This window comes from Grampus griseus (assembly GCF_964374135.1).
Source record: "Grampus griseus genome assembly, chromosome: X".
NCBI lineage: Eukaryota > Metazoa > Chordata > Mammalia > Artiodactyla > Delphinidae > Grampus > Grampus griseus.
Genome location: NC_138999.1, coordinates 41,485,756 through 41,497,574, shown reverse-complemented (window position 1 = coordinate 41,497,574; position 11,819 = coordinate 41,485,756). Strand labels below are relative to the sequence as shown.

The window sequence follows — 11,819 nt, the reverse complement described above, 5'->3', positions numbered from 1 at the left end:
TGCTGTCTCTTCATTGGAGACAGACATCAATCTTTTTCTTTATGGTTAATGTTTTTTGCATCCTGTTTGAGAACTATTTTCATAATCCAAGATGATGAAGATATTCATCTCTACTATGGTTTTTTCTATGTTATCTTTTAAAGGCTTTATTGTTTTGCCTTTCCCCCAGTACATTTCTTCCAAATGCCTTTTAGTCCCCTTTGTATCTTCTTATGTTGGTTGTCCAAGTTGTTTTATATTTTAGTCAATTCTATATTGCCATTGCCTGGCACATAATCAACTCTCTTTAAGTCCTCGAGTTAACGTAGGAACTACATAATTGTATGTAGTTCCTACGTTAACTCGAGGACTTAAAGAGAGCCTATTTTCATCCTCATTTTTGAAAAGAGAGGGACTGAATGAATAAATGAATGAATTTAATACACAGTGAATGTCAAGATACTTCAATATGTTTCTCTCTCACAAAATAAAATGCAAAACTGGGTGCTGGGTGAAAATCCTACATGATACATTATGGTAAAAGTCATTAAAAACAACTTCCTATTCCTCTTCCCTCCATCCTCCAGTGCTGACCATGTCACCTTGAACAGGACTGTGTTGTTACAGGTGTCATTCAAGGATGTGACTGTGGACTTCAGCAGGGAGGAGTGGCAGCACTTGGACCCTGCTCAGAGGCTCCTGTACCGGGATGTGACGCTGGAGAACTATAGCCACCTGCGCTCAGTGGGTAAGCACAGCCAGGGGCCTCAGAAAGGCTGCTTCCATTCTCAGCTGCTGAATGCTCTGGGGCATCTGAAGTGTGTGATGGTGTCATCCTTGATTTACCCGAGGTTCTTCAGTCCTTTTTCACATCTGTGATTATTACTCTACTCCCAGTGAAATGGGATTACTTTCCTGAAGAGCAAATGGAAGTGTCATTGAAAGGCCCCAAAACCCAATTAGCTGGACCCAATCCTGTATCATGTCCTGTTAACAGGGTACCAAGTTCCCAAACCAGAGGTCATCTTCAAGTTGGAGCAAGGAGAGGGGCCATGGACGTTGGAGGAGGAAACCCCACACCAGAGCTGCTCAGGTGAGTGAGTGTGACCTAGGCAGATGGGGGACATGGAAATAGATCTCAGTTTCTCTAGAAGAGGCTGATGCCTTTGAAAGGCTCTGAAGATATCTTATCTTGAAGGCTCGAAGCATTTGGAGTTGTTTGGAGAGAGTTGGCAGAGCCCCTCCAATATCTGAATGCTTTCTCCAAGTATGACCCTTGCTGATACCCATTGTCTTCTTTGCTTGGCTTTTTGATAAGAAAGCTGTCTCTAATCTCTGTACCATGGATCACATACATACTACCCTATCTTACCTAGGGACTTTTTATTCTTCCTACTTCACTCCCACCCCCTTATCTTAGGTTCTTTTCTTGTACATTAGGTATTTTAAATTTTCTGCCCTTTTATTCCAATTCCTCATATCCATCCCTTATGCCTCCTCCCAAAGGCAACAGATCTAATGTGTTTGATCTTTGAATTTGTATGATATTCTCTTAAAGCCTGAAGTATTGGTTTATAAGTATGTATTTTTAGTATATATAAATTATATTGTGCTACATGTCTTTTTTTTTAAACACTCTTTGTTTATACATTTTTCAAATTTATTTATTTTCCTTATTTTTTTGGCTGTGTCGGGTCTTAGTTGCAGCACACAGGATCTTCATTGAGGCATGCAGGATGTTTGGTTATGGCCTGCAGTCTCTTCATTGCTGTGCTCATGCTTCTTTCTAGCTGTGGCTCGTGGGCTTCTCTCTAGTTGTGGCGTTTGGGTTTTCTCTCTCTAGTTGTGGCACATGGGGTCCAGGGTGCACAGGCTCAGTAGTTGTGGTGCGTGGGCTTAGTTGCCCCCCGGGCATATGGGATCTTAGTTCCCCGACCAGGGATAGAACCCGCATCCCCTGCATTGGAAGGCAGATTCTTTACCACTGGACCACCAGGGAAGTCTCTGTGCTACATGTCTTAATTATGTTCCTTTTTTCACTCACCCCTAAGGTCTGTCCATATTGCAGTGCTCATCTGGCTTCATTCGTTCAAATTGCTGCATAGTATTGCACAGTGTGCTAGCACCACATCTTATTGAACCATACACCCAGTGGTGAAACCTAGGTTTCCGTTAGCTCCCATTTAAGACAAACAACTCTACAATAAATTTCTACACAGGTGTTCTCTTAGAGTGTGAGAATTTCTCAGGGATGTATATAGAAGAGAGGCTTTGCCTGATCATTGCATATTCTCATACTGAATTTGAGCACCACCGTATTCTTCTTGAATTGGCTGCACTAATCTATTCTCCCAGCAATAGGGCACAGGGTTCTTGCTTTCCTCGAGTTTCTGCCAAGAATTAATATTACCAGAGTTTCTCATTTTGGCGCCAACTATGGGTATAAAGTGATATCTCATTTTTTATTTCTCATTTCTCCAGTACCTAGTTTGAGCATTTCATTATTGACCATTTGTGGTCTCTTTGAGTTTCTCTCCTATGAGTGACCTTGCTCATGTTCCCCTAGTTTTGATTTGTTTCCTGTCTGTTTCATACTGATTTGCATCCAATTTATTATTTGCCCCCTTTTCCAGCCTTCTCCTCATTATCCCCATAAATGAGGTTGCCCTACGGACCCTGTCTACTGTTCACCAGTCTTTTCTTCATATACATGCAAGGATTCATCCATCCTGAAATTCTGATGACTCTGTTTTTGACATCTCCAATCTGTTCTTCCCTGGTACTTTAGTACTACATTTAGCTACCCCGAAAGTTCCATTGAGATGTTTCTCTTGCTCCTCACTACATCAGAAATTGGAATCATTACCTCATGTATCAGAAACCCTTCTCACCTTCCAACTTTTCTCACATTTGTCAGTGTTTCTTAAATATTTCTGTCATTTTTAAGTTAATCACTCTACAGTTCCTACTGCTTTTCCATTTCTGAGAATATCATTTTCAGTTCTCAGTTCATCTTCTTAGTTCCCAGCAATATCACCCAAAACCAGCTCCATATTTTCTTACGCCTGGATTATAATTTTTCTATTACTGATTGTATTTGCTGATTCCATTCTTTTTATTAGTTCACTTCAAAAGCTAACGATAAATTTCATTGCCTAAAATGTTCTATTTATCTTGACATTAGCTTTATGAAAAAACCTACAATTATTCCCCATGACTTAGCATGTGACAATTAAACTCTTCATTCAGAGAGGCAAACAACATGGCCATGTATTTCGAATTCAAATGTGTATCTGTATATTTTGTATAACCTATGCTCAAGTCCATTTTTAACATATTTTATGATTCTATGAGGTTTATTTATGTTAATAGTTCTATGAGTTTTGGGGAATTCCCTGGTGGTCCAGTGGTTAGGACCCAGTGCTTTCACTGCCGGGGCCTGGGTTTGATCCCTGGATGGGAAACAAAAAGCCCGTAAGCCACGTGGTATGGCCAAAATAATAATAATAATTCTATGAGTTTTGACAAATGCATACAGTCATGTAACCACCACCACAATCAAGATATAGAACAAAAATTCCCTCAGGTCCCTTTATTGTTACTTCTTCCCACCACTTCCAGACCTGGAAAATACTGATGTCTTTTCTGTCTCTATAGTTTTGCCTTTTTCAGAATGTCATATAAATGGAATCATATAGTATGAAGCTTTTTGAGCCTGGCTTCTTTCACTTAGCATAAAGCATTCAAAACTCATTCCTACTGTTGTGTTTTCCATAGTTTGTTCCTTTTTTATTTCTGAGTAGTATTCCATAGTATGGATGTATCACAGTTTATCCATTCACCAGCTGAAGGATATTTGGATGGTTTCCAGTTTGGGTGTTTATGAATAAAGGTGCTATGTTTATATATTTGTTTCCATATTTTGTGTGATGATAAGATTTCATTCACTTGGGTAAATACCTAGGAGTCAGATTGCTGGGCTATATGGTAAGTATATGTTTAACTTTACTAGAAACTGCCAAACTTTTCCAAAGTGGCTATACAATTTTCAATTCTGACCAGCTATGTATGAGAGTTCCAGTTGATCTGCATTCTCACCAGCACTTGGAATTGTCCATTTTTAAAACTTTTAGCCATTCTAATAGTAAGATAGTTGTATCTTACTGTGGTTTTAATTGGCATTTCCATAATATCTAATATTTGACATCTATATATCTTCTTTGGTGAAGTGTTTGTACAAATCTTTTGCCCAGTTTTCTATAGGGAACATTGTTTTCTTATTGTTGAGTTTTGAAAGTTCATTATATATTATGGCCACAAGTTATTTATCAGGTATGTGTTTTGCGAATTTTTTTATTTGCTTATCAGTGTCTTTCATGAGGCACTTAAAATTTGGACAAAGTCTAATTTATCTTTTTTCTTATGTTATGGATTGTGTTTTTGGTGTTGTATCTAAGAAATCTTTACCTAATCCAAGGTCCCCCCAAAAATTAGGTCTTACATTTAGTTCTGTGATGCATTTTGCATTAATCTTTATATGTGATTTAAAGTATGGATCAGAGTTTTGTGTTTGTTCATTTTTGCACATGGCTATCCAATCATTTCAGCATCATTTATTTTTAAAAAAAGCTATCCTTCTCTCAACTGAATTGCCTTTGCACCTTTATTGAAGATCAGTTGTCATATATATGTGGGTCTCTTTCTGGACTCTTCATTCTGTTCCATTGATCTATTCATGTATCTTTACACCATTCCCACACTGTCTTGATAAGTGTAGCTATGTAATAAATTTGAAATCGTGTCATATTAGTCCTCCAACTTTGTTCTTCTCTTTCAAATTGTTTTGGCTATTCTAAGTACTTTGTGTATCCATTTGAATTTTACAGTCAATTTTTCAATTTCTATGCAAGTGAATTTTGATTGTGATTACATTGAATCTGTAAGTCAGTTTGGAGAGAATTAACATCTTAACATTATCAACTCTTCCAATCCAAATATATAAATGATTTGATAATTTATATATTGCAAACTGGTTACCACCATAGCATTAGCCAACACCTCCATCCCATCACATAGTTACCATTTCTTTTTTGTGGTGAGAACATTTAAGGTCTACTCTCTAGGCAACATTCAAGTATATGACACAGTATCATTATCTATAGTCACCATGCTGCACATTAGATTCCCAGAACTTGTTCATCTTATAACTGAAAGTTTGTACCCTTTGACCAATAGCTCTCCATTCCCTCCACCCTCCAGTCCCTGGGAACCACCACTCTACTCTCTGCTTCTCTGAGTTTGGCTTTCTTAGATTCCACATACAAGTGATAATACCATGCAGTATTTGTCTTTCTCTGACTTATTTCACTTAGCATGATGCCCTCAACGTTCAGACAAGTTGTAGCAAATGGCACAATGTCCTTCTTTCTCATGGCTGAATAATATTCCATTGTATGTATATACCACATCTTTATCTGTTCAGTGTGGACAGACACTTGGGTTGTTTTCATATCTTGCTATTGTGAATAATGTTGCAATGAACATGGGAGTGCAGATATCTCTAAGAGATCCTGATTTCAGTTCCTTGGGATATATACCCAGAAGTGGAATTGCTGGATCATACAATAGGTCTCTTTTGAATTTTTTGAGGAAACTCCATACTGTTTTCCATAGTAGCAGCACCAATTTACACTCCCATCAACAGTGCACAAGTGTTCCCTTTTCTCCACACCCTCATCAGCATTTGTTATCTCTTGTCTTTTTGATGAAAGCCATTCTAACAGGTGTGAGGTGTTATCTCGTTGTGGTTTTGACTTGCATTTCCCTGAGGATTACTGCTATCAAGCACCTTTTCATGTACCTGTTTGCCATTTGTATGTCTTCTTTGGAAAACTGTTCAATTCTTCTGCCCATTTTTTAATCAGTTTTTTTTTTCTGCTATTGAGCTGTATATGTTCTTTATATATTTTGCATATTAACTCCTTATCAGATATATGACTTGTAAATATCTTCTCCCATTCCATAGGTTGCCTTTTCATTTTGTTGATTGTTTCCTTTGCTGTGCATTTTTAATGTTTTCTTGATGTCTGCCATATTTGATAGTGTTCCCCTAATCTGACTCTTTATTCTGTGCTCTATATATTTAGATGATACATTTTCACCTTGTGATCAGATTTCACTATTTCATGAAATGGCTCTTAATTACTCCAGAATATATGGCTCTTTCTTTTTTCTCATCCTCCATCCCACAGGAACTCACAGAAAAACATAGGATTTTAGACTGTGTGGTAACTAAGGCTTTTTTTACCTCTAAGTTTTTTAGAAAGCTCCCAGAATTAAGAGCCTATTTCTCAGATTCACAGACATAGAGAACATACTTGTGGTTGCCGAGTGGGGGAGGGGTGGATTGGGAGTTTGGAATTAACAGATGCAAACTATTATATATAGAATGGATAAACAACAAGGTCTAACTGTATAGCACAGGGAACTATATTCAATATCCTGTGATAAACCATAATGAAAAAGAATTTTTAAAAAGATCCATTCTTACACTGAAAAAAAAGCCTGTTTCTTATTGTATAACTTGGGACCTAATCAGGAGAGAGAAACCACATACTAATTTGAACATGGAAAGTTTAACAAAGAATTATTAGTGCCACTGCAATGAGAAGCCCACGCATCACAACAAAGAGTAGCCCCCACTCGCTGCAACTAGAGGAAGCCCACGTGCAGCAACAAAGACCAAACGCAGCCAAAAATAAATAAATAAATAAATTTGAAAAAAAGAATTATTAGCTATTGTGGGATTGAGGTAACAAGGGATTAGCCAGCAAAAGTAAAGAGAAGTCTAAAGAATAAAGGAATAGCAAATTAGTGTGGGAGAGTATCTCTAAGGCTGTGAAGGAACACCCAAGGAAGCGCCTCCCCTGCTTCCCAGGGATGAATCCAGACCTTATAGGGAAGGCATATCCATGGCTCACAGCATGGCAGCTGTCATGCCACACTGGTTGAACTGACTGGAAATCTACCCTCTGAGGTTCCAGAAAAAGCTGATCATAGGGAAGTGTCTCATTGGCAATATTCCACTACAAGCCATCTGAGAGGGGTGCCAGGATAAACTGCTGGGTGCTGGGTGCTTCTGGCTGCAATGCACTGCAGAAGCTGGGTGCTTGGGAAGCCATATGAGTGGCAGGAGCTGGGTGCTAAAGAAGTGACCTGCACTGCAAGATCTGGGTGCCTGGGAAGCTGCATGTGCATTAGGAGCCAGATGCTGCTGAAGCCACCACACTGCTGAAGCCTGGTAATAGACAAGCTGCCCTTGCTGGAGGAGCCTGCTGAGTGAGCTCACTAGAACCAGGAAGCAAAATCCCTTCCTCCAGTGTTTCCCCATCACCCTGTATTGACAAGGTTCAACATCATGCCAGATGGCAAAGGAAAAAAGACTCAGATCCATTTTTGTAGAGCAGACAAGGAAGGGTGAATTGGGGGTTGAAAGGCAAAAAATTGATAACTGTAACACTTACTCTTCAGTTTTCTGAAGCCAAGCATGGAAAATATTTAGTAAACTTAAATTTATTGAATTTGGGGAGATAGGCAGAGGAGGATATTTTTCTCTCTTTCAGAAGGATCCTTCAAATATTTGATCAGAAGAATTCAAAAGACCATAGATTATATTTGGAAAGGGAAGATAATTGCATGAAATGTTAATAATTTCAGGCTCTGTTAATTCTCTCTGTTATAACACAAAACTGTGCCAAATTTAGTATCAATATGAGTGGTACTGTGTCTGCTTTATACATTCATACCAGATATAACCTCTGTAGAGGTGTACTAAAATTAGAGCTGATATCAAGGACAATACCTTCTGAATATGCACAGAGGAGCAAAGCAACAAGCTTAATATAACTGTATCCTCTCTTACATAAGCATTCTCAGGTGAATGGGTGCATTCAACAAATCAACTCTGATCTTGTTGGGTCATTCAAGGACCATGTTCCAAGTTATTGCTCTGCCATCTCCTAGAGTATTGTTGTCAGCTGGGTGGTTGAGGTTGGGTCATTGTTGAGTCCTCTGGGCTGGGGAAGGGGGAACGGGGGAGATTTGCCCACTGTCTTAAAGCCTGGCCTAGGAGTGGTACATATCACTTCTGCTCATATTCCACTGGTGAGGACAAAGTGAGACTGGTAAACGTAATGTCCAGCTGTGTTCTATTACTATAAAAGAAGAGGTGAATAGATTTTGGTGGATGGCTTGCAGTTTCTGCCATAGATGGTTTGCCCTCTCCTATTTGACACTTGTTGAAAGCATATATTTTTCCTATAGATATAGAGGAATTGGTAGTTGAGGACTATAAATTTAATGTAGATGCTCATAATGGTTCAGAGGGAAAAGCAAGAGGAAGCAGAGAGATTATTAATATTTTAGACCTAATATGTAATAAGGACATACATTCTGAAATATTTCTTCCATTCAGGCTTACCTTTAACAGACTTCAGTTTCTTCTTCTGGTTACTCTACTCACTGTCCTGACTTCCTACATAGTGGATATAGATTCCCAGGTTCAAATCCCATCTCTTATTTATTTAGCTATTTTTTTGATTATTATTTTTTTTTTTGCTGTGTTGCTTCTTCGTTTCTGTGCGAGGGCTTTCTCTAGTTGTGGCAAGCGGGGGCCACTCTTCATCACGGTGCGTGGGCCTCTTACTATCGCGGCCTCTCTTGTTGCGGAGCACAGGCTCCAGACGCGCAGGCTCAGTAGTTGTGGCTCACGGGCCTAGTTGCTCCGTGGCATGTGGGATCCTCCCAGACCAGGGCTCGAACCCATGTCCCCTGCATTAGCAAGCAGTTTCTCAACCACTGCACCACCAGGGAAGCCCTATTTAGCTATTTGATCTTCAGCAAGTTACATAACTTCTCTGTGCTTCTGTTTTCTCATCTGTGAAACATGATTGATAATGATAGCTACCTCTTAGGGTTTAGTGAAGATTAAATGAGCTGCTTTGTGTAAAGCGCTTGGAAGTGCCTGGTGCATCATAAATGGTATATAATTGTTTTACATAGAGTAAGTGTTCTAGAAGAATTTCATATTACTATTTTCATTATTGTCATAAGGACTCTTCCATTTCTCTGTTCATCCTGTCCAAACTCCATGTACCCTCTATTCTCTGATAATTATTCTGGAGTCATTTTCTTTTTTTTCTCTTTCTTTTTAGATGAGGATAATGGGCAAACCCAACAACAGAGAATTTCTGGAGAAGTTTCATTACACTGTGAGAAATTTGGTCAGTCCATAGGAAAAGATTCATTGTGTTCCATTGTAGAAGAACTGTGGCAAGATAATGACCGGCTAGAGAGATATCAAGAAAACCAAAATAACCCTTTAAGTCATGTGAAAGTATTGATTAAGGAGAGGGGCTATGAATGTAAAAACATTGAAAAAATAATTCACGTGAGTACCAGGCTTGTTCCTTCCATTAAAAGACTCCATAACTATGACACATTTGGAAAGAATTTGAAGCATACTTTAAACTTACATAATCATAATAAAAGCAATGCAACAAAGAACTTTGATAAAATTTTTAGAAATGGTAACAATTTTGCCCATAGCTCTTCCTCTACTAAGAATGAGAATGCTAATACAAGAGCAAACTCCTGTGAACTTAATCAATGTGAAAAACATCTTGGCCACAAACAAGTTCTCACCCACCATCAGAAAATTCATACTGAAGAGAAACTTTATGTGTGTACTCAATACGTACAGACGTTCACCCAAAAGTCACATCTTTTTGAGCATCAGAGAATTCATGCTGGAGAAAAATCCCATGAATGCAACAAGCGTGAGAACGTCTTCACTCAGAAGCCGCAAACTGAGGTACCTCAAAGTGTTTACACAAGAGAGAAACCTTTTATATGTACTCAATGTGGGAAGGCCTTTACACTCAGGTCAAACCTCATTACACATCAGAAAATTCATACTGGGCAGAAACCCTATAAATGCAGTGAATGTGGAAAAGCCTTTTTCCACAGATCATATCTCTTTAGACATATGAGAATTCATACAGGAGAAAAACCTTATGAATGCAGTGAATGTGGAAGAGGCTTCTCCCAGAATTCTGACCTCAATATACATCAGAAAACTCATACTGGAGAGAAACACTATGCATGCAGTGAATGCGGGAAAGCCTTCACAAGAAAATCAGCACTCAGGATGCATCAAAGAATTCACACAGGAGAGAAACCTTATGTATGCACTGAATGTGGGAAGGCCTTCATCCAGAAATCCCATTTCAATACACATCAGAGAATTCATACTGGAGAAAAACCTTATGAATGCAGCGATTGTGGGAAATCGTTCATTAAGAAATCACAACTCCATGTGCATCAAAGAATTCATACAGGAGAAAAACCTTATATATGTACAGAATGTGGAAAGGTCTTTACTCATAGGACAAATCTCACTACACATCAGAAAACTCATACTGGAGAGAAACCGTATATGTGTGCCGAATGTGGAAAGGCTTTCAGTGATCAGTCAAATCTCATTAAACACCAGAAAACTCATACTGGAGAGAAACCCTATAAATGCAATGGCTGTGGAAAGGCCTTCATATGGAAGTCACGCCTCAAAATACATCAGAAATCTCATATTGGAGAGAGACACTATGAATGCAATGAATGTGGGAAAGCCTTTATCCAGAAATCAACACTCAGTGTGCATCAGAGAATCCATACAGGAGAGAAACCCTATGCTTGTCCTGAATGTGGGAAGGCCTTCATCCAGAAATCACACTTCATTGCACATCATAGAATTCATACTGGAGAGAAGCCTTATGAATGTAGTGACTGTGGGAAATGCTTCACGAAGAAGTCACAACTCCGGGTGCATCAGAAGATTCACACAGGAGAGAAACCCAACATATGTGCTGAATGTGGAAAGGCCTTCACTGACAGGTCAAATCTCATAACACACCAGAAAATCCATACTAGAGAGAAACCCTATAAATGCAGTGACTGTGGAAAAACCTTCACCTGGAAATCACGCCTCACTATCCATCAGAAATCTCATACTGGAGAGAGACACTATGAATGCAGTAAATGTGGGAAAGCTTTCATCCAGAAAGCAACACTAAGTTTGCATCAGATAATTCATACAGGGAAGAAACCTTATGCTTGTACAGAATGTCAGAAGGCCTTCACTGACAGGTCAAATCTCATTAAACACCAGAAAACTCATAGTGGAGAAAAACTCTATAAAGCCAGTGACTGAAAATGCCTTCAGCTGGAAATCACAACTGGATATGCATCAGCTGTCTCATAGTGGAGAGATGAGGAGTGCCTGATGCATCAATCATTGTGCAGGGGGAGTAGATATGACAGACTACAAACAGCCTAAGTGAACAGAAGGCAAACAAAGCCAAGTATCCTTCAGTCAGGTGGAATACAAGTTGATATGCAATTATATGCATAGGGAGACACTTCAATAAAGCATTTGAGCAATAGCCCTGTTTGGTTTTATGATTCACACAGGTACTCTCAATCTCCTGCAAATGGTAGAAATAGAAACCCCAGGAGATGACTTGTAATCTCCTGTGTTTCACTTTTTGGATAAAGGGCTTTATAAATTCAGCACAGATTTGTCCTTCATACCTTGGGATGTAAAAGTCCTTAATACTGGCCATTTTTTTCAACTTTCTAGGGTGGGGAGAAGAGTATTTATTGTTCAAACACCTCCAGGGCACTGAAGTCAAGGCAAAAACCAATTTGGGAATGTATAATAGATCTATGAGTAGAAGCCAGAAGTTCTTGTTATCATTGACATTTAAGACACAGAAAATATTGCC

At 38.9% G+C, this 11,819-nt stretch overlaps 1 protein-coding gene across 1 annotated transcript in view; it reads left to right on the top strand.

Annotated features, from left to right (window-relative positions):
* Positions 1–11,368, top strand: part of ZNF41 (zinc finger protein 41) — a gene marked incomplete at its 5' end in the record, with an annotated part of 19,188 nt that extends 7,820 nt beyond the window's left edge. Inside the window, 3 exons of the mRNA XM_082682038.1 lie at positions 567–727; positions 977–1,072; positions 9,192–11,368. Of these exons, the coding sequence (XP_082538164.1) occupies positions 567–727; positions 977–1,072; positions 9,192–11,245 (2,311 nt within the window). The 3' untranslated portion in view covers positions 11,246–11,368. The remainder of the gene's footprint in view (positions 1–566; positions 728–976; positions 1,073–9,191) is intronic.
* Between the last annotated feature and the right edge of the window lie 451 nt (positions 11,369–11,819).